Source organism: Cervus elaphus, chromosome 4, assembly GCF_910594005.1.
Source record: "Cervus elaphus chromosome 4, mCerEla1.1, whole genome shotgun sequence".
In the NCBI taxonomy this organism is placed as follows: Eukaryota; Metazoa; Chordata; class Mammalia; order Artiodactyla; family Cervidae; genus Cervus; species Cervus elaphus.
The window spans coordinates 67,533,459-67,553,611 of NC_057818.1; the positions used below are offsets into that span (position 1 = coordinate 67,533,459).

The 20,153-nt window shown below is 47.6% G+C and overlaps 2 protein-coding genes and 1 pseudogene across 2 annotated transcripts in view; all 3 read right to left on the minus strand.

Annotated features, from left to right (window-relative positions):
• LOC122692647 (zinc finger protein 548-like) overlaps positions 1-14,121 on the minus strand; it is a 44,904-nt gene extending 30,783 nt beyond the window's left edge. The window contains 1 exon segment of the mRNA XM_043900425.1: positions 14,013-14,121. The gene's annotated coding sequence lies outside the window, so the exon portion shown is untranslated.
• On the minus strand, positions 762-8,434 carry LOC122692891 (annotated as a pseudogene).
• On the minus strand, positions 11,321-17,625 carry LOC122692649 (zinc finger protein 548-like). Its single transcript, XM_043900429.1, has 3 exons — positions 17,389-17,625; positions 14,013-14,139; positions 11,321-12,866 (listed from the first exon to the last, which is right to left on the minus strand). The coding sequence occupies exons 1-3, from the start codon at positions 17,401-17,403 to the stop codon at positions 11,398-11,400; spliced, it is 1,611 nt and encodes a 536-aa protein (XP_043756364.1). The 5' UTR covers positions 17,404-17,625; the 3' UTR covers positions 11,321-11,397.
• Between the last annotated feature and the right edge of the window lie 2,528 nt (positions 17,626-20,153).

A 20,153-nucleotide genomic window follows, 5' to 3' on the forward strand; every position in this document is an offset into this window, starting at 1 on the left:
CTCCACCCTCGTGCACACATGCTCAGTCATGTAATCCCATGGACTGCAGCCCACCAGACTCCTCTGTCCATGGACTTTTCCAGGCAAGAATACTGGAGTGGGTTGCCATTTCCTTCTCCAAGAAGGCAGTTTTTAATAAAACTAAATATTCTCTTACTATGTGACCCAGCAAATCATGCCCTGAGGCTTGAACCCAAATGAACTGAAAATGTATACCCACACAAAACAATGCATAATGCAGGTTTAGTCATAGTGCCAAAACTTGGAAGCAATCAAGATATCCCTCAGTGAATGGATAAACTGTGGTACATCCATACAATGGAAGGTGATTGAGTGATAATTTATACACAAATTGTCACAGTAGTTTTATCTGTGATAGCCCCAAACTGGAAACAACCTAAATATCCACTAACTGGCAAATGGATAAAAGACAATTGTGGTATATCTATATAATGGATGAATACGCAACAATACAAATGAATAGTTGATACATGCAGCAAAATGGATCAATCTCAAAATAGTTATGGCTCGTGAAAAAAGTCAGAGTTCCCACTCCCCAGAAAGTATATATCACATGATTTTGTTTATATAAAATACTACAAAATACTTGCTATTACTCGTGAATTGTGGGAAAGGGGGTTAGAAAGGACTGTGCGAGAAACATTATAAAGAGACACAAGGAATCTCTTGGCTGTGTTGGATATCTCCATTATCTCCATGTCTGGTCTCATCAGTATATACACATGCTGAAACATAACACATTTTATATTTTACATATATTTATTTCATATCACTATACCTCAATAAAGATGTTAAGAATTAAATATTCCCCATAAATATCCATATTTACCATTCTTCTTGGAAAGTCCCATCTGCCAACTGTTCTGGTTCTACCATATCCCTTTCCACACAACGTAGGAGCATAAGCCCTGCCTCGGGATCAGCAAAAACTGCAGAACAATGAAGTCCACGTCCACTTCAGTCACTAGGAATGTTGGCTGGTCCGAGAAGCCTGAGCCCTGGATCTCTCTTCTGTCACTGCTGGGGTTCCTGCCTGTGCAGTGATGGCCAGAAGGTAAACAGCCTAGGGAGGTACAGGAATCCACAAACCTTTATTTACTGAGACAGTGTGTCGGCCACAGGAGACTCAGAGGTGTGAAGGTCCTGAGAATTTCTGTATACTTTCATGCCATAGAGCCAAAATCGCAGGGACATATAGAGACACTGTCTTAAGAACAGACACCCATCCTCTCACGAGCCTCAGTCATCCCCACTCGATTATCTCAGTGTCTCTGTACCAACGATGATTCCCACCTTTGCTGGTGTGTCCTATAATCTTAAACAAGGACACAGCACATTGACTGAATTCATAAGGCCTTTCTCCAGTTGAAGTTTCTCGGTGTTAAACAAGTTTAAGAGACGCAGCTAAAGGGTCACCAAAACTGTTGCATTCATGACGTCCTTCTCCGGGGTGAGCTTTCTGGAGCCGAACAAAATGGGAGCTTCTGCTATAGGCCTTCCAACATTCACTGCACACGTAAGGCTTTTTCTCCAGTGTGAACTCTCTGGTGTAAAATGAGGCTAGAGTTGCGGCTAAAGAATTTCCTGCATTCACTGCACTCATAAGGTCTCGCTCTAGTGTGAACTTTCTTGTGTTGAACAAGGTAGGAGCTACTAATGTAAGCTTTTCCGCATTCACTACACACATAAGGCCTTGTTCTACTGTGATGTGTCTTTTGTAGAATGAGGCTGGAATTGTGGCTAAAGCATTTCCCACATTCACTGCATTCATAAGGCTTCGCTCCAGTGTGAATTCTCTGGTGAACAATAAGGTTGGAGCTATGGCTAAAGAGTTTTCCACAGTCATTGCACTCATAAGGCCTTTCTCCAGTGTGGATTTTCCAGTGCTGCACAAGCATGTGTTTACAGCTGAAGGCCTTCCCACACTCACCGCACTCATAAGGCCACGCTCCAGTGTGCATTATCTGGTGCTGATCAAGTGTGTCTTTGCAGCCAAAAGTCTCCCCACATTTGCCGCACACATAAGACTGCTCCTGTGGGGACTCTCCTATGTTTAATGCGGTTGGAGTTATGGCTAAAGAATTTTCCACATTCAATACACTCATAAGTCCTCGCCCCGGTGTGACTTCTCCAGTGCTCAATAAGGTGAGAGCTTTGGCTAAAGAATTTTCCACATTCACTGCACTCATAAGGCCTTTACCCTGTGTGAATTCTCATGCTGCACAAGCTGGGAGCTTCTGCTGTAGGCTTTTCCACATTCAGTGCAGTCATAAGACCTTTCGCCGGTGTGAACGCTGGTGCTGAACAAGTGTGTTTTTATGACTAAAGGCTTTTCCGCATTCACTGTACATAAGGTCTTTCTCTGGTGTGAGTTCTCTGGTTCTGAACAAGGTGCAAGCTTCTGTTGTAAGCTTCTCCACATTCACTGCACATATATTGTCTTTTGCCAGTTTGAAATTTCTGGTGGGTTTTTAGGTGAGACAGGTGAATGAAGGCCTGTCCACACTTCTTACACACATGTGATGTTTCCCCACCGGGAAGTTTTCTGTGATGAATAAGAGCGGATTTCTCCTTGGACAGATTTCCACACGGTAGGTACCTAAAGGCTCGCACTTCATCCTGAGTTATCTGGTTGTCGAGGAGAGTGAAAGCATTCAGGAAGGCTTTCTCATTGTCAGTGCAATTGAAAAGCATCAGTTCACCACTGTCTCCCTGGTGTCGCCCAAGACTGGACTTCTGTGAAAAGATTCCACGAACTCAGCTGTTCTCTGTGGACTCAGTCCACTGTGAGTGCTTTGGTGTTGGAAGGGGCCAGAGTTACCCGGCACATCCATCACTGCCCCCCGCAAGTAAAAGATCTCCCTAACTCATGGACAGCACAGCTCTTCATACGTGAGGCCACATCATCATCTTCACTGACAGGATTCTTACCACTATGTGGTTTCTGGTGCTAATGAAAGTTTTCACTCAACAGGAATCCTCACTCACAGGGGTCACATATGTCCAGGTTCAGTGCAGGGCATGACCCCTGTTGTTCATCCAGGTGTTAAAATGCCTTTCAAGAGCAGGTCATCTGTCTCACATGGGTGAGCTTTCTGGATAGGTGCACAGGACCCAAGAGCCCTGAACTCTTGACACTAATTCAACAAAAACACTCCGCTCAGAAGGGGCCTCCTCACTGCTTCACAGCAACAACCTGAAAGCAAAGAAATGCTAGTGAAGGACATGCTGACTTCAGTAAGAAGCAGCAAGTCCATCACCTCTGAGTTTGTGACACACCAATGAGTGAGTCCACGGACCTTTGGCAGGATGAGGGGGCCAGGATCAGTGAGGAAGGGCCCACTGTCAGTCCTGGGCCTCAAAAAGTCACAGTACAGAGTACTTCCAATGATGGGTAAAGACACAATGATGGTGAACAGTACTGGAAGCAGAGACGAGGTCTCCAACTCACTCGTTTAAGAAGGGTTTAAACAGGGTATCAGCTGTTGGTGTCAAGCTCACCTGTCACAAGACTCTGTCCAGGCCCAGGAAAATCTAATTGCAAGTAAGTAGCTGGCTCTTCAGGACTACATACAGATATGTGCACAACTCATGGCATACTGACGCAGCCTATGTTGCAGAGCATTGCAGGGTGAGCAGAGGAGAATGAATGACAGACATGGAGGCCAGGAGGTGGGACAACAGCCAAGGGAAGGAAGACAGAAGAAAAACGTCAAGTGCCAAGAAAGGTGAGGAAAGGGAGACGTGAGGTACTGCTATGGGCCTTGGCAAGAAAACAGTGGTGAACACAAAGTTGGCTGATGGTATGATGTGAGCCCAACCCTCAGATGGCTCTCTCTCAGCTCCCGTGTGGCAAGGCAGACCTGCTCTGTGCTGTCAGTGTGGCTGGAGACAGGTCCACACACAGGTACCCGGGGTTTTCTGCCTCTCTGCTACTAGGCAACTACATAGGATCTGGAAGGTGGAAGTTGTAAAACAAACAAACAAACAAACATAGCACAGATGAGTGGCCCAGATAGACCCATCTCAGAGAGAAGAAAAGGTTAAAATAAAAAAGGCAAAAAACCACAAAGGAGGATTTGGCAGAACACCCCTATGCCCTCCACAAGCAGTGACATGTCAATAGCCACAATTTCTGGCAAAGTCAGTCCCTGAGAACTGTCAGTCAGAGGATGGGGGCAGAACATAGACACAGACGCATCGTGGATCTGGAAGTGCCCAAGCTAGGGAGAATCTGTGAAGCCAACTCAAGAGCCCTAAACTCCTAACCTCATCCAGAAAGGCTTTGGGCAGCAGGTGTCGGGACTGCTCAGTGAGGGGACACTACACACAGCCCTGGGCATCCACAGCCCCTACCCTGGGAACCAAGACGGGACGGGGAAGAGACCCTGATTTGGCAGGACAGGAAGAACTGCCCCTGGGGCACCAGGGGAAAAACCCAAGGACACTGCAGCAGGTGTGGCAGTGGGGGGCCTGGGGCAGGCAGCCTCTCCGATGGCCCCAGGAAGACCTGTCGCCCAGTGTTCTTGCCCTTGCGTGAGCCACTTCCCTTGACCGGAGGTTTTACTGACTGACCCATTTCTAAGAACAAAACAGGGAAAAATGATGGGATCACTGTTTCCAGGTCGGATTAGAAAAAGACCAGCTACCACCCTGAACATTCTCTCCACTCAGAGAGAAAGTTCCTTCCCTGCTGTGAGATGTGCTACAGAAAGGCTATGGTGACAAGGAAGCCAGGGGGCGTCTGACCAACAGCCTTACAGTCCAACAATCCACAAGAAACGACCTCTTGGAAACACAAAACATGAGTGAGTTTGTGAATGAGATCCTTCCAAGAATGGCCTTCAGATGAGAACAGTTTGGCTGGGAGCTTGATTAAAGCCTCATGAGAGATCCTGAGCCAAAAGCATCAGCTGTAACGAGCTGTGACGAGCTCGTGACACACTGAAGCTTACATGAGGCCTTTCTATTGTTTTACGTCACTCACTTCTGGAGTAGTGTGACATGTACCAATGGGTAACTGAAACGGGGACTTACCCAGGGCGGCCACGTGTGCGAAGTTCTCCAGCATCACATTGCAGTACAGGAGTCTCTGAGGTTCCTCCAGCACCTCCCACTCCTCCCAGGAGAAGTACACGAACACATCCTCAAAGGTCACACCGCCCTGCCACGATGGGGACAGCTGAGCCCGCAGACAACAGGACTCCCCAGGCCCTCCACTCACCTCCCACCCCCTGGTTCCACTGCTCCCCAGTCTCCCAACTCAGAGGTGATACTCAGCCATGACACCACTACTAGCTGCCCTCTCCTGTCCCTCTGACCACTGCGTGCAGCCCAGAGCAAAATCAGGAAGATGGGCAGACAGAGACTATGTAAGCCACGGGTCCAGCAGGAAGGGCACCAAATCTCTCCCACTGGCATCCTCCTGACCATGCCTCCCAGACAAAACTTTTAAGGCCATCAGTCTACGCTCTTCCCACCATGAACCTCACTCTGAACCACACCTTCCTCATATCTGGGGTCCCCCTCCATTAAGACTGAAAACTTTCCAGTCCACACTTCCAAGGCTCACCCCACCCCTGAAGCCACTCTGCACACAGAATCCAGGAAGAACTCCTTTGTGTCTGACAGGCTCCACTGCCACCCCAGTGCCTGAGCAAGACACCCAGTCCTCAGTGCCCAGTTGGGACTTTCTTTGCCAACATCAACACTTCTGTAGATCACTGCAGTAGCCTCCTCCCTCACGCCCACACTCCATTCTCAACTAGACAGCAGCCAGAGGAGCCTATTTTGATTTGATTCTCTCTTCTCTTCCAAATCTTCCATGTCTTTTGTGCATGCTACATGTTCACTTAGTCATGTCTGCCTCTTTGGGACCCCAAGGATTGCAGCCCACCCGGTTTCTCTGTCTATGGGATTTCCCAGGCAAGACTATGGGAATGGGTTGCCATTTCCTCCTCCAGGGGATCTTCCTGACCCAGGGATCAAACCCGTGTCTCTCGCATCTTCTACACTGCAAGTGGAATCTTTACCACTGAGGCATCCAGGAAGCTCATGTCTTTCATCACCTTCAAAACAGAAGCTCAGCTCCTCAGCCTGCTATTGTTGCCCAACTTCTGGCCCTTTTCTCAACAGACAGAATGAAGACCTGTGGTTCCTTGATGACTCCCAACTCAATCTTAACCTCTTAAGCACCTGTGCAAGCTCTTCCTGAGTCTAATACACCTGTCCAGTCTTCCTCCTACTGGCTGCCCAAAGCAGGAACCTCTTCATATAACTCTCGGCTTAGATTCAGGGTGCTGGGCTAGAAAGGACTCCTTCTGAAAGAGCCCCAGACTCAAGTGCAGAGGGAGGGACAGGTGAAGAGTCCCAGAACATCACTACTTCTCATCACAAAATCTCCACTGGCCCTAGTTTAAAAACATACAAAATCCAAACACTTCTCTAACGTCCACTTTTGGCCCCACCATCAACACACCTGGGCTATTGCAGTCGATTCCGCCTGGTCTCCTTGTCACCCTCAGGCTTCCCCAAACTTTCCACTTTACTTAGAGGGAGCCTGTCAACACCGACGTCAGACCACCTCCCTTCTCTGTTATAAACCTTCCGTGGTTCCCATCACCGTCAGAATAGAGGTCCAGCTCCCCAGGCTGCCGTACCAGTTCGGACTCCTGACTGCCTGCTCTCTGTTCTCAGCACACATAACCGCAGAGACCTGCCGTTTCCAGAACGCGCCTAATTCATCCTCACCTCCAGGTGTTTGTACCTGGGGCTCCTAAATCCTGGAAACCATTTCGCACCTCATCCCGTCAACACTGCTAAGGGATTCCTTGCCACATGTTCACCGTCACTGACCGCCCTTCACCGCCTTCGTACTCAAGAGAAGTGAGCGACGAAGGCCAAGTTTGGAAAGCCCGAGAATACACCATCCCCCACACCTGAGTCGGGAAGGCTTGAGGACTCTCCACTCACCTGAGCCCAGTTCATAAGCGCGGCAGCGGCCATGGGGTCCTGTGAGCAAAACCGGGTTGAAAAGCCGGCGGAACCCTCACACTCCCCTGGGAGTGGTGGGCCCGAGAGGACGGTCGAGCTCCAAGCCCCGATCTCCTGGTCAAAAGGCGCAGAAGCTCAGGATGCTGCCTCCAGAGGCGGACGAGGACAGAGGGCGGCTGCGAAGGCCCCCGAAGGAGCGCAGCCCCAGGCGACAGCTCCGCGATAGGCGGCCGTCCCACGACAGCGACCATGGTTCGTAATAACCAAGCGGACGGAAGTACCATCTTTTTTTCTGTCCTATGTTCGCCTCTCCAGAGCTTCCCCAAAAGCGGACCCCAGTGAGGACTCCCAGCCTACACAGCAACTCGAGGATCCCGGCCACCAGCAAAAGACGTCACAACCGCGACGCCAGAAATCCCCTCTGCTTGCAAGGGCTTCCGGAAACGCCCATCTTCTGGGCGGCCACTGGCACAGCGCAGATGCGCTGGGCAGAGACCTCTAGGTTAAGGAGTTTGTGCACCCCATCCAACCAGGGAAAGGGCACGTTTCTGGTTCTCCCTGATAGCTGCAGAGGCGGATGGAGGCGGAAAGGTCGGGGAGAAACTGTGTCCTGAGCGCCAGACCTCCTGGTAAAGGCAACGCGCCCCTAATTCCATGGTGACCTGTGACAACACTGTGACCCCTCAATTCTCAGTTGCAGGTTATTCAACATGGGCGGATCCCCTTCTAAGCCAGAAGAAGCGCCCTTGGAGTGTATCCTTAAGAATTGGAAATTCTTCAAAATCGAAGGGTTAAAAAAGAAGAGACTTAAATTCTACTGTAGCAGTGCCTGGCCTTTTGATCAGTTGGGGAACGGAGAAAAACGGCCTCCAAACCTCCAAACGAGTCTCTATATTAATAACACCACTCTGCAGTTGAATCTTTATTGCTGCAGAATGGGCACGTGGAGTGAGATTGCCTCGTGCCCGCCCCAGAGAAGCAGAAGGGTCAGGCTTCCCACCTCCCAGATGTCGGGCTGGTCCACCGTTTCCAAGCTCCCCACCAAGTAAACACATCCGTATTTACAAAATGCCACCCGCGGTGCACACCAACAGACCCGCCCAGACATTGTCCTCCAGAATGGAAGTGCCTGAGTCTTCAGTGATCCTGTGACAGTTCGGCGCAGTGCCTTCTGGGTAAAGTAGCTCACTGGGTCCCAGGTCCAGGTAAAGGGCAATGCTCCCCAGATCCAGAAAAGGTTCCCCCCACACCACGGAAGAATTGCTGGAGAGGAGGATCCTTAGGCTCCAGGCCCGGGCGGGGTTTCACGTTTCTTAAAGGGGATGCACCCAGATTTCCATGGACTGGACTGTGGTGGTTTAGTCTCTAAGTCGTGTCTGACTCTTGCGACCCCATGGACTGTAGCCCACCAGGCTCCTCTGTCCATGGGGATTCTCCATGCAAGAATACAGGAGTGGGTTGCCATTTTCTTCTCTAGGGGATCTTCCCAACCCAGTAATCAAACCCAGGTCTCCTGCATTGCAGGCAGATTCTTTACTGTCTAAGCTACACAGGAAGCCTTGTGGCTTTCAGATTTCTTAAAGGGGATGCACCCAGATTTCCACGGACTGGACTGTAGGTCCTTCATTCTGTACACTCTCTTCCCACTTATCTAGTTACTGGAACACATGCCCATTTGGAAGGGGCTTATCCATTCTAAAAGGCTTCCCTGGTGGCTCAGATGGTAAAGTGTCTGCCTGCAATGCAGAAGACTCAGGTTCAGTCACTGGGTCGGAAAGATCCCCTGGAGAGGGAAATGGCAACCCACTCCAGTACTCTTGCCTGGAAAATTCCATGGACGGAGGAGTCTGGTAGGCTACAGTCCATGGGGTTGCAAAGAGTCGGACATGACTGAGCGACTTCACTTTATCCATTCTACATTGCTGCAATCTCCCCCAGTCCCTATTAACCCAGTCACTGTTTCTGTACACAATATGGTTCCCACCCTAGGCCTTCTTAGATCTTAAGTCCATGGACATATACCTACATGAGTTTTTTCTTCAGGACACACAGTTCCTATGGTGGATCTCAGAAGACAGCTGTCTCTCAATTTTGCCATGGGACATCCACTAAATTCAAGGGCCCCAACCAAATACCCAGCCAAATGCCTACTGCCAAATACCACTGTTTGCAAACCATTTGCCCCAAGTGACTGTATGGATCCACAAATAATTTTCATGTCCAGGGCATGAGATCCTGGTGCAGCGGCCCCTTCAGATTTTCCTAGGAAGTCTCAGGAAGCAATACAACTAGTCTAGATTTGCACTGAGAGCTGTTTGTTGTCCTCCTACTATTTCCTTTAGGGCACACAAAGTTAAAGAGTAAAGATAGCTTAAACAATAAGACCGAGGGGAGGAATGGAATAGGAAGTTAGGATTAGCAGATGTAAACTTTTATACATAGAACGGATAAACAACAAGGTCCTACAGTAAAGTGCAGGGAACTCTATTTAATACCCTATGATAAACCATACTGGAAAAGGATATTTTTAAAAAGGAATATATATGTATAATTAGTCACTTTGCTGTACAGCAGTAATTAACCCAACATTGTAAATGAACTATACTTCAATTAAAAAAAAAAAAAAAAAAGACCTTTATTGCAAGAACCAGGAAGGTTAGCCTGGAGTTTGAGGAGTGGGTAAAATGGAGGCTGGAAAAATCTGTTAAGACTATCAGGAGACAATCACTAATGACCCTGAACAAGGGAAACCTCTGAAAACTGCCAGCAAAGCCAGATACAGTCCTCTGGCAAAGCTGGGTGATGTTCACACTGTAACCAACCAAGGGGGTGGGGCACGAATTCTTAACAAAGGGCTCAAATGGCTGGCGATACTCCAGATAAAGCAAGTGAAAATGAAAGTCACTCAGTTGTGTCCAACTCTTTTTGACCCCATGGACTGTCCATGGAATTCTCCAGGCCAGAATACCGGAGTGGGTAGCCTTTCTCTTCTCCAGGGGATCGTCCCAACCCAGGGATTGAACCCTGGGCTGCCACATTGCAGGCAGATTCTTTACCAGCTGAGCCACAAGGGCAGCAGAGAAAGCAAGAGAGCACAGAAATCTGTTCTCCTTGGTTTTTAACAAAACTGCTGTGGCCTGGGTTCAGTCCCTAGTTGGAAGCTGATATACCGCAAGCTGTGTGATGTGGCCAAAAAAAGAGAAAGGAAATGCAGAATGGATGAAAGACCTAAACATTAAGGTTTAAAAGCATAGTACTCTGAGCAGAAAACATAAGAAAAAGGCTTCATGACAGTGGATTTGTGATAATTTCTTGGACATGATAACAAAGGCACAGGCAACATTAACAGAAATAAACTAGACTACACTAATATTTAAAATTTCTGTGCAAAAAAAAATTACTAAGTCAACACAGTGAAAAGACTACCCTCAGAGTGGAAGAAAATATTTGCAAACTATTTAATAAGAAGTTAATACACAGAATATATAAAGAACTCCAACATCTAAATAACAATAACAATGACCATAATAACCACATTAAAAAATGGGCAATGGATTGGAAGAGACATTTTCTCAAAGGACTAATACAAACAGCCAACAAGCAGATGAAAAACTGTTCAACATCATTAAATGCAAATCAAAATCACAATGAAATATCATCTCGTGTCCCTTAGGATAGTGTTATAAAAAACAAAGCAAGAAGAAAATAAAAACATTGCTGAGGGTGTAGAGAAATTGGAAACCTCGAGCTGCATCAATGTAAAACAGTCCAGCTACCATGGAAAACAGCCCCTCAGTTCCTAAAAAAATGTAAATATTGAATTACTGTATGGTCCAAAAACTCTATGTCTGGGAATATACCTTAAAAGGACTGAAAGTAAGGCCTCAAAGAAATATTTATGCCATCATATTTATAACAGCATTACATACAACAGCCAAATAGGGAAAGCAACTCAAGTGCCCAGTGATGAAAGGAAACAGAAAAAGTAGGATGTACAGAAGATGGAGCATTACTCAAAAAAGGAATGAAATTCTGATACATGCTAGAACACGGAGGAACCCTAAGAACGTTATGCTCAGTTAAATAAGCCAGCCAAAAAAGAAGAATAACTTGATGACTCTTATATAAGTTCCTCAGTGAGAACAAATTCATACACAGAAAGCAGAATAGTTGTTATCAGTCAATAAGAGGGGGGACGAAGAGTTGCTGTCTAATGGGTTTAGTTTTATAAGATGAAAAGACTTTTGAATATTTGTGCACAATGTGAATGTATTATTACTACTGAACTTACACTTAAATATGGTCGACTGTAAATTCTGTTACATACACTTCACAATTAAAAAAATTTTAAACACCTAGATAGCAGTCCATCCCAGTGCTAAATCAGACCAGACTTTGCTTTGAAGTCTTCCCCTGTTTGCAGTATTCTTTAGTGTGAACTTCTTGATGTCGAAGGAGGTGGGAGTTTTGGCTAAAGCCTCTCCCACAGCTGACACATTCATAAGGCCTTTCCCCAGTGTGAACTCTCCGATGTTTAATGAGGCTGGAGTTGTACCTAAAGACTTTCCCACATTCTCTGCACTCATAAGGCTTTTCTCCAGTGTGGACTCTCTGATGAATAATGAGGGTGGAGCTGTCCATAAAGAATTTCCCACATTTGCTACATTCGTAAGTTTTTTCTCTGGTGTGGACGTTTTGGTGCCGAATGAGGTGGGAGTTTTGACTGAAGAGTCTACCACATACACTGCACTCATAAGGTCTTTCTCCAGTGTGATTTCTCCGATGCCTAATGTGATTTGAGTTATGCCTAAAGAGTTTCCCACATACGCTGCACTCATAAGGCCTTTCTCCAATGTGCACTTTCTGATGCCTCTCAAGTGTGAAGCGGTACCTAAAGAATTTCCCACATTTGCTGCATTCAAAACGCCTTCCCCGAGTGTGAACTTTCTGATGAATAATGAGCCTGGAGCTGTCTACAAAAAATTTCTTGCACACACTGCACTCATATGGTTTTTCTCCAATGTGAACTTCCTGATGTCTTTTGAGTGTGAAGCTGTACCTAAAGAATTTTCCACATTCGCTGCACTTATATGGCTTTTCTCCTGTGTGAACTCGCTGATGAACACTGAGTGTGAAGCTGTCCTTAACACACTTCCCACACTGGCTGCACTCATAAGGCACTGACCTAGTGTGAACTGTATGGTGTGCAGTGATGCCAGACCTTTGTGCAGAGAACCTTCCACATCCAAGCTGCTCAGAGAATCTTGTCTCAGTGTCGGTTTTCTGCTGCTGAACCAGGTGGAACCTTCTGATTAAGGTCTTCCCGCTTTCACAGCAAAGGTTTTTCTGGTGCTCAACAAGTGCGTGTTCTTGGCTAAACGTCTTCCCACATTCACTGCGCTTGTCATCATTCTGTCTACTTTCAGAGGCTGCCCTTCCCTCCATGTCACTGTGCTGTTTCCCTTCCGTGTGAGGGGCCTGGTGCTGGAGAATGCTGGATCGGGCTAGGAACTCCTGCCCTTTCACCCGACAAGGCCAGGTCTGATCTGTCACGTGAGCACTGTCGTTCTTCACACAGAAAGTCTTCCCCTCACCCCATCCAGGGAGTCTCCTTTGACATGGCTCCTTTGGATGCTGGGAAGGACTCTCCCCACATGTGGACACCTCCTGCTCAGGTTGTGTCCCACCGTGCCCAGACAGGCACATAGTGTCTTTCAAGAGTGGGCCGCACGTCTTACACAGGTGAGGCTTCTGGATGCATGGGCCTGGCTTTGGAGTCTTGACCTGTGACCTTGCAGCCACATCATGCTGCTCTGAAAGGGCCACCTCATCCTGGGTGCCATGCCGACAACCTGAAAGGAGAGATGCCAATAAAGGCAGTCCCATCAGTGTGTCTCAGACCGGCCCAGTGATAAGTCTGTGGGATTGCAGAGCCCATGTAAGGAAGGCCTGGGGTGCAGAGTGGAGCCTGGGAGGCTCATCTGAGGGCAGAGCCCAGATGACTGACAAGGACAGGAGGAAGGGGTATGGTGCAGGGAGGGGAGGAAGGTCTACAACTCACTTGAACAAGGCCTGGCTACTGGTAACTGGTGAGCAATGAATAGAAGGCTCTATCCAGACCCCAAATGTCTAAATGCAACATGGCAGCTGGACTACAAGGAGTATTTAAGGGTGCATGCACATGTTCTACCACTTTTAATGGAGGTTATGTTGAGAACACTGCAAAAGGAGCAGTGGAAAGGAACAGGTGAGAGCCAGGGCCAGAAGTGAAGAGCCAAAAAATCAATGGGAAAGAAAAGGAGGAAGTGAGGTGTGGACTCTGGCACCACACACTGCTGGATACAGGACACATGCCTGGTGTGACAGGACCCCAGCTCTGACGTCTCACCATTTCCTCATCCCCAGGTACCAGGGCCACGTGCCCTTGAACCTTTCCTGACCTTATGGAAATAACATCCACCCTGTCAGGCACCCAGGGCCCTCCTATTGCTCAGGGTAAGCAACCACCTGGGCCTGAAGAGACCACTCAAAGAAGAAAGGCTGGGAGAGGGATGGGGCCCACTGTATGAAATCCCACACTCTAAAATGATCAATACAAGGATGTCAAAGGAGGGTCTAAACAATCCAGTGGTAGATCAATGAAGTAGAACGAACACTCTCACCAGACATGAAACTAACTCAAAATGGGTTAAAGACTTAAACATAAGTCATGACACCATAAAACTCCTATAAGAGAATATAGGCAAAACATTCTCTGACGTAAATCAGACCAATGTTTTCTTAGGTCAGTCTCCCAGTGTGACAGAAATAAAAACAAAAATCAAGAAATGGGACCTAATCAAATTTACAAGCTTTTGCACAACAGAGGAAACCATAAATGAAACGAAAAAAACAACCTACAGAATGAGAATCAATTGTGGGAAGGTCAGAGGCACCCCTAGAAAGTGACGAAGAGCAGAGCCCAGCCCAGAATGCTGCAGTGGGCAGGGGGGCCTTACCTACGGAGGACAAAAGTGCAATGTTCTGCAGCATCACTTGACAGTACAGGAGTCTCTGAGCCTCATCAAGAAGTCCCCACTCCTCCTGGGAGAAATATATGGCCACGTCCTCAAAGACCACAAAGCCCTGTAATAAAAATTAAGACAGTTCACCCCATAAGCAGCTGCATGTGCTATATTTCCTTCCATTTTGTATTGGTCTACTCTTCATCCACCAATTCCAGGGCCAAACTAACCACCAAATGTGTTTATATCTCCCCTACCATTTGGAATCTGTGGTCTGACATGTATGAGCGCTCAGTCACTCAGTCGTGTCCGACTCTTTGTGAACCCATGGACTGCAGCCTGCCAGGCTCCGCTCTCCGTGGAATTCTCCAGGCAGGAATACTGGAGTGGGTTGCCGTGCCCACCTCCAGGGGATTTTCCCACCCCAGGTATTGAACCCACATCTCCTGCATCTCCTGCATGGGCAGGTGGATTCTTTTACACTGAGCCACCTGGGAACCCCTCCATGGTCAAACTCTCACACACCAAGTCAGTATTTTAGAAGGCACAAGAGCCTCAGTGTCTCCATCTGCAAAATGAGAATAAGGATGGTTTCAATTCAGAGGCCGGAGACTGGTATCAAACATAAGCAGTACACACTATGTGTCAGTGGTACCATTCACACAATCAAGGGTTTTGTGTACACTTTCAGTGCAAATGAATCGGTACAGTTTTGAAATTTGGGTGTGTGTTTTTCCTACTTTTTAAGGTTTAAGAGGATGTGACAAGTAAAATTTCACATTGTAAGCAAATACGTAAATGTACATTATCATGCAAACCAACAATTAAGTGTCTGGATAAATTTAACTAATTCAACATGTTCATTTCTAATGGCCTACGTACATGTGAATATTTAGAGGGATGTCGGTTCATTGGTGTTTAAATCAGTAAGTGTGTCATGTACTCTTAAGTTAATGAGGTGCAGGAAGGCACTGAGCAAGTCGATCAGCTACTAGTCCTTTTGAGCCTGCCTGTAACACAGTACCCTGGAGGGAGCTGCAGGGAGCCCTGGGCTGTACAGAGCACCACCCCTCTTGCTCTGAGGGCTGGAGGAGATGAGGCAGTGCCCTGGTCTGGGACCAGCTACTCCAGTAGCCCAGGTGACCTCTGCTGTGTTCTACAGGGAGTGGTTTTGAGGGCCTATGAAGCCTGCAGTGGAAAGAATCTACACCAATTCACCACTCAACCCCCTTCCCAGGTCAGCTCCCGAGTCCACCTGGATGGACCCTTCTACAAACACAGGCCAGAATCCATCCTACAGCAGGCTGCTCCCTCCTACACCCATTTGTGCCCTCACCTCCATTCTCAGACCTCGCACACCTCACCACAGAAACCACCTGAAATAATAACGACTCTCTTCCTTCAGTCTGACCACCAGGCTACAACTGGTCCAGTCCACACAGTACACCCCTCGGAAAGGACCAGACCAGTGACCTTCCCAGTCCTCCAGACCTTTATACTCCTCTACCCACAAAATGTCTCCATCTTCTAACATCATATCAAAATGTCTCAGAATAACCATATCCAAATACAACTAATGATCTCCTTCCTGAATCCCATTCACTGCATGGACTTCCTCATCACCATTCCTTAAATGTTCAGGGGAAAAAAATTGGGGTGGTCTTCTATTCTCTACTCACAGCCATTGTGTTGCAAGAAGAAATTCTGCCAATTCAATCCAAATTCCTGTCACAATTCTCCTGAATTCTTTGACCACATCCTCCTCACCAGCCTCCCTGACTCTATACCTCATCCATTAAAAAAAAAAAAAACTTTATACTTCAAATCTGGATAGGCCCTAAATTAGGTTCCTGGATCCAGTGCCAATGGCGGGTGGGCATCCCACACAAAACCAAGCAATCCTCAGGCAGCAGCAGGGCGCTCAAAAATTAAACTTCATTCTGACACTATGTACCCGGAAACAGTTAGTATTCCACAGGTTAAGGGTTCTGCTCCACAAAACTGCCCCTAGCACTTTAGATTTCAGTCCCAAGCCCAGGCCCTCACTTGAGCTTCTGACCCGCAGGGTATAAATTACACATTCCTAAGACCCCTTCCTTGGGCTTGAATAAACTGTTTAGTACAGGTTCCAGAAATGAAAAGAACACTTTACTTACTAGATTACTGGTTGATTATAAAAGGGCGCAGCTCAAGAACAGCCAGGTGGAAGAGAGCTTCCACATTCTCTGAGAACTTCACCTCAACAGCGCCTCCCTATCTTCCCAACCCGGACGCTTTCAGAACCCTGGCCTTTTGGGGTTTTTTAATGGCTTCATTATACAGGCATGACTGATTCAATAATTGTCTTTGGGGGCTTCCCCGGTGGGTCAATGGTAATGAATCCACCTGCCAATGCAGGGAAACGCAGGTTCCATCCCTGATCCGGGAAGATCCCACAGGCCTCGGAGCAACTAAGGCCGTGTGGTACAAGTACTGAGCCTGCACTCTAGAGCCTGGGAACCACAACTACTGAGCCCACGTGTGGCTAGTACTGCACAGCCCTAGAGCCCGCGCTTCCCAATATAAGAAGCTACTGCAGTTGAGAGGCCTGCGCACGCAACAGTAGCTCCCGCCCACCGCACCCCGCCCCCGCCGCAACTAGAGAAAGCCCAGTGGGCAGCAAGGAAGACCCAAAACTGCCAAAAATATATAAAACTATTTTTAAAATAATAATAATACTTGGCTATGGGAACCAGATTCAACTTCCAGACCCTCTCCTCTCCCTGAAGGGGCGTGAGGTGGGACTGAAACAGGCAGCCCTCTAATTCTAAAATTGGTTCTCCTGGTGATCAGCTCCCATTCTGAGGTGCTTCCTCAAGTAAGCTCACTCACATTACAAGACACAATCACTCTCAACACTTAGGAAATTCCAAGTGTCCTTGCAGTTGTGAGTCTACAACTGTGGATCAAGACCAAATACACAAGGGAAATACATTATGACCATCCGAAAGAACACATCTATATTGCTTCTAAATCACAATATCGCAGGTCCTGTCTTCCTCAGTCCCTTCGCAACCTACCACGATTCCCATCTGCTTAGGACGTCGTTTCAGGTGAGACAGCTCGTTCCTCTCTGTCCCCGAAAAAAGTGACCCCAAATTTCCCCAATGCTCCGGACTCGTGAGCATCTGCAAGCCGTGCACCGTCGCCCCCGAGGGAACTCTCTCCCTCACCCCTGTCCACTGGCTGAAGGGCGACCCCTCACAAGGCCGCCCTCAGTTCTGGACTCTATGGCTGACAGGGAGAGACCTGAGTGGGCGCCACTCCGTCCGGGTCTGGGACTCGGAGGCTGGAGTCAGGCCGGGTGGGGGCCGGGAGACGGAGAACCCACCTGAGCTGGCGTCATCGCCGCGGCTTCGGTCGCCAGCCGTGGGAAGAGCGAGGACGGACCGAGGGCACTGCCGTCAACCACGGGTTCAGGGGGCCTCACAGCCGCCACTGGGCAGCGGGGCCAACGCCTCTCCTCTCGCTTCCCGTCCCGTCTCCTCGGTGCCCACCAAGCGACTAAGAACCCCTGAACAAGTGAGCAGCGGGACGCCAGCTCAAAGACTACAAGGCAAACGCCGGAAGTCCCGCCCCCAGGCGATGCGTACGCACGTATGAGAGGCTCTCTTAAGCTTTTTTGGCTCAGCCTACGCCGCCTCGCACTGTAGAGACTTCTGGGTAATGTAGTTTCCGCTGCCGCAACGCCTATCAACTCCTAGAGTTGCCTAGAGTCCCTCTGGCGCGCTGGGAAACGGAGTTCCAAGGCTCTTAAGAAAAGATGTTAAGAAGAGGTGGCACGAATACACAGAGGAACTATACAAAGGAGATCTTAATGACGTAAATAACCATAATGGTGTGATCTCTCACCTAGAGTCAGACATCTTGGAGGGTGAAGTCAAGTGGGCTTTAGGAAGCATCGCTAGAACAAAGCTGGTGGGAGTGAGGGAATTCCAGCTGAACTATTTCTAATCCTAAGAGGATACTGTTAAAATGCTGTACTCAATATGCCAGAAAATATGGAAAGCTCAACAGTGGGCACAGGACTGGAAAAGGTCAGTTTTCATTCCAATCACAAAGAAGGGCAGTACCAAAGAATGTTCAAACTACCCCAAACTGCACTCATTTCACATGCTAGCAAAGTAATGCTCAAAATTCTCCATGCTAGGCTTCAACAGTACATGAACCGTGAATTTCCAGATGTTCAAGCTGGATTTAGAAAAAGCAGAGGAACCAGAGATCAAATTGCCAACATCAGTTGGATCATAGAAAAATCAAGAGAATTCCTGAAAAACATCTACTTCTGCTTCATTGACTTCACTAAAGCCTTTGTGTGGATCACAACAGACTATGGAAAATTCTTGAAAGAGATAGGAATACCAGACCACCTTACCTGCCTCCTGAGAAATCTGTATACAAGTCAAGAAGCAACAGTTAGAACCAGACACGGACCAACAGACTGGTTCAAAATGCGGAAAGGAGTACATCAAGGCCGCATATTATAACCCTGTTTATTTAGCTTATATGCAGAGTCCATCATGAGAAATGCCAGGCTGGATGAAGCACAAACTGAAATCAACATTGCCGGAAGAAATATCAATAAACTCAGATATGCAAGTGACACCACCCTTATGGCAGAAAGTAAAGAGGAACTAAAGAGCTTCTGTATGAAGCTGAAATAGGAGAGTAAAAAAGCTGGCTTAAAACTCAACATTCAAAAGATGGTAACGATAACCCTATATGCAAAACAGAAAAAGAGACACAGAAATACAGAACAGACTTTTGAACTCTGTGGGAGAAGGTGAGGGTGGGATGTTTCAAAAGAACAGCATGTATACTATCTATGGTGAAACAGATCACCAGCCCAGGTGGGATGCGTGAGACAAGTGCTCGGGCCTGGTGCACTGGGAAGACCCAGAGGAATCAGGTGGAGAGGGAGGTGGGAGGGGGGATCGGGATGGGGAATACGTGTAAATCTATGGCTGATTCATATCAATGTATGACAAAACCCACTGAAATGTTGTGAAGTAATTAGCCTCCAACTAATAAAAAAAAAAAAAAAAAAAAAACCTCAACATTCAAAAAACAAAGATCATGGCATCTGGCCCCATTACTTCATGGCAAGTAGATGGGGAAACAGTGGATACAGTGATGGACTTTATTTTCTTGGGCTCCGAAATCACTGTAGATGGTGACTGCAGCCATGAAATTAAGACACTTGCTCCTTGGAAGAAAAGTAATGACCAATCTAGACAGCATATTAAAAAGCAGAGACATTACTTTGCCAACAAAGGTCCATCTAGTCAAGGCTATGGTTTTTCCAATAGTCATGTATGGATGTGAGAGTTGGAACATAAAGAAAGTTGTTGCTGAAGAATTGATGCTTTTGAACTATGGTGTTGGAGAAGACTCTTGAGAGTCCCTTGGACAGCAAGGAGATCAAGCCAGTCCATCCTAAAGGAAATCAGTCCTGAATATTCATTGGAAGAACTGATGCTGAAGCTGAAGCTACAATACTTAGGCCACCTGATGCGAAGAACGGACTCATTGGAAAAGACCCTGATGCTGGGAAAGATTGAAGGCAGGAGGAGAATGGGTTGACAGAGAATGAGATGGTTGGATGGTATCACTGACTTGATGGACATGAGTTTGAGCAAGCTCGGGGAGTTGGTGACGGACAGGGAGGCCTGGCGTGCTGCAGTCCATGGGGTCACAAAGAGTCTGACATGACTGAGTAACTGAACTGAACTCCCAGGTGGCACAAGTGGTAAAGAACCAGTCTGCCAATGCAAGAGGGACACAAGAGATCTGGGTTTGATCCCTGGGTCAGGAAAATTATTCTCTCCTGGAGAATCCCATGGACAGAGGAGCCTGGTAGTCTAGAGGAGCCTGGTGGCCTCCAGTCCATAGGGTCGCAAAGAGTTGGACATGACTGAAGCAACTTAGCACATATACACGCACTTGGAAAAGCTGAGAAAGGTTGCACGCTAAGTCACCGCAGTCATGCCCAACTCTGTGACCCTATGAACTGTAGCCCACCAGACTCCTCCCTCCATGGGATTCTCCAGGCAAGAATACTGGAATGGGTTTCCATGCTGTTCTCCAGGGGATCCT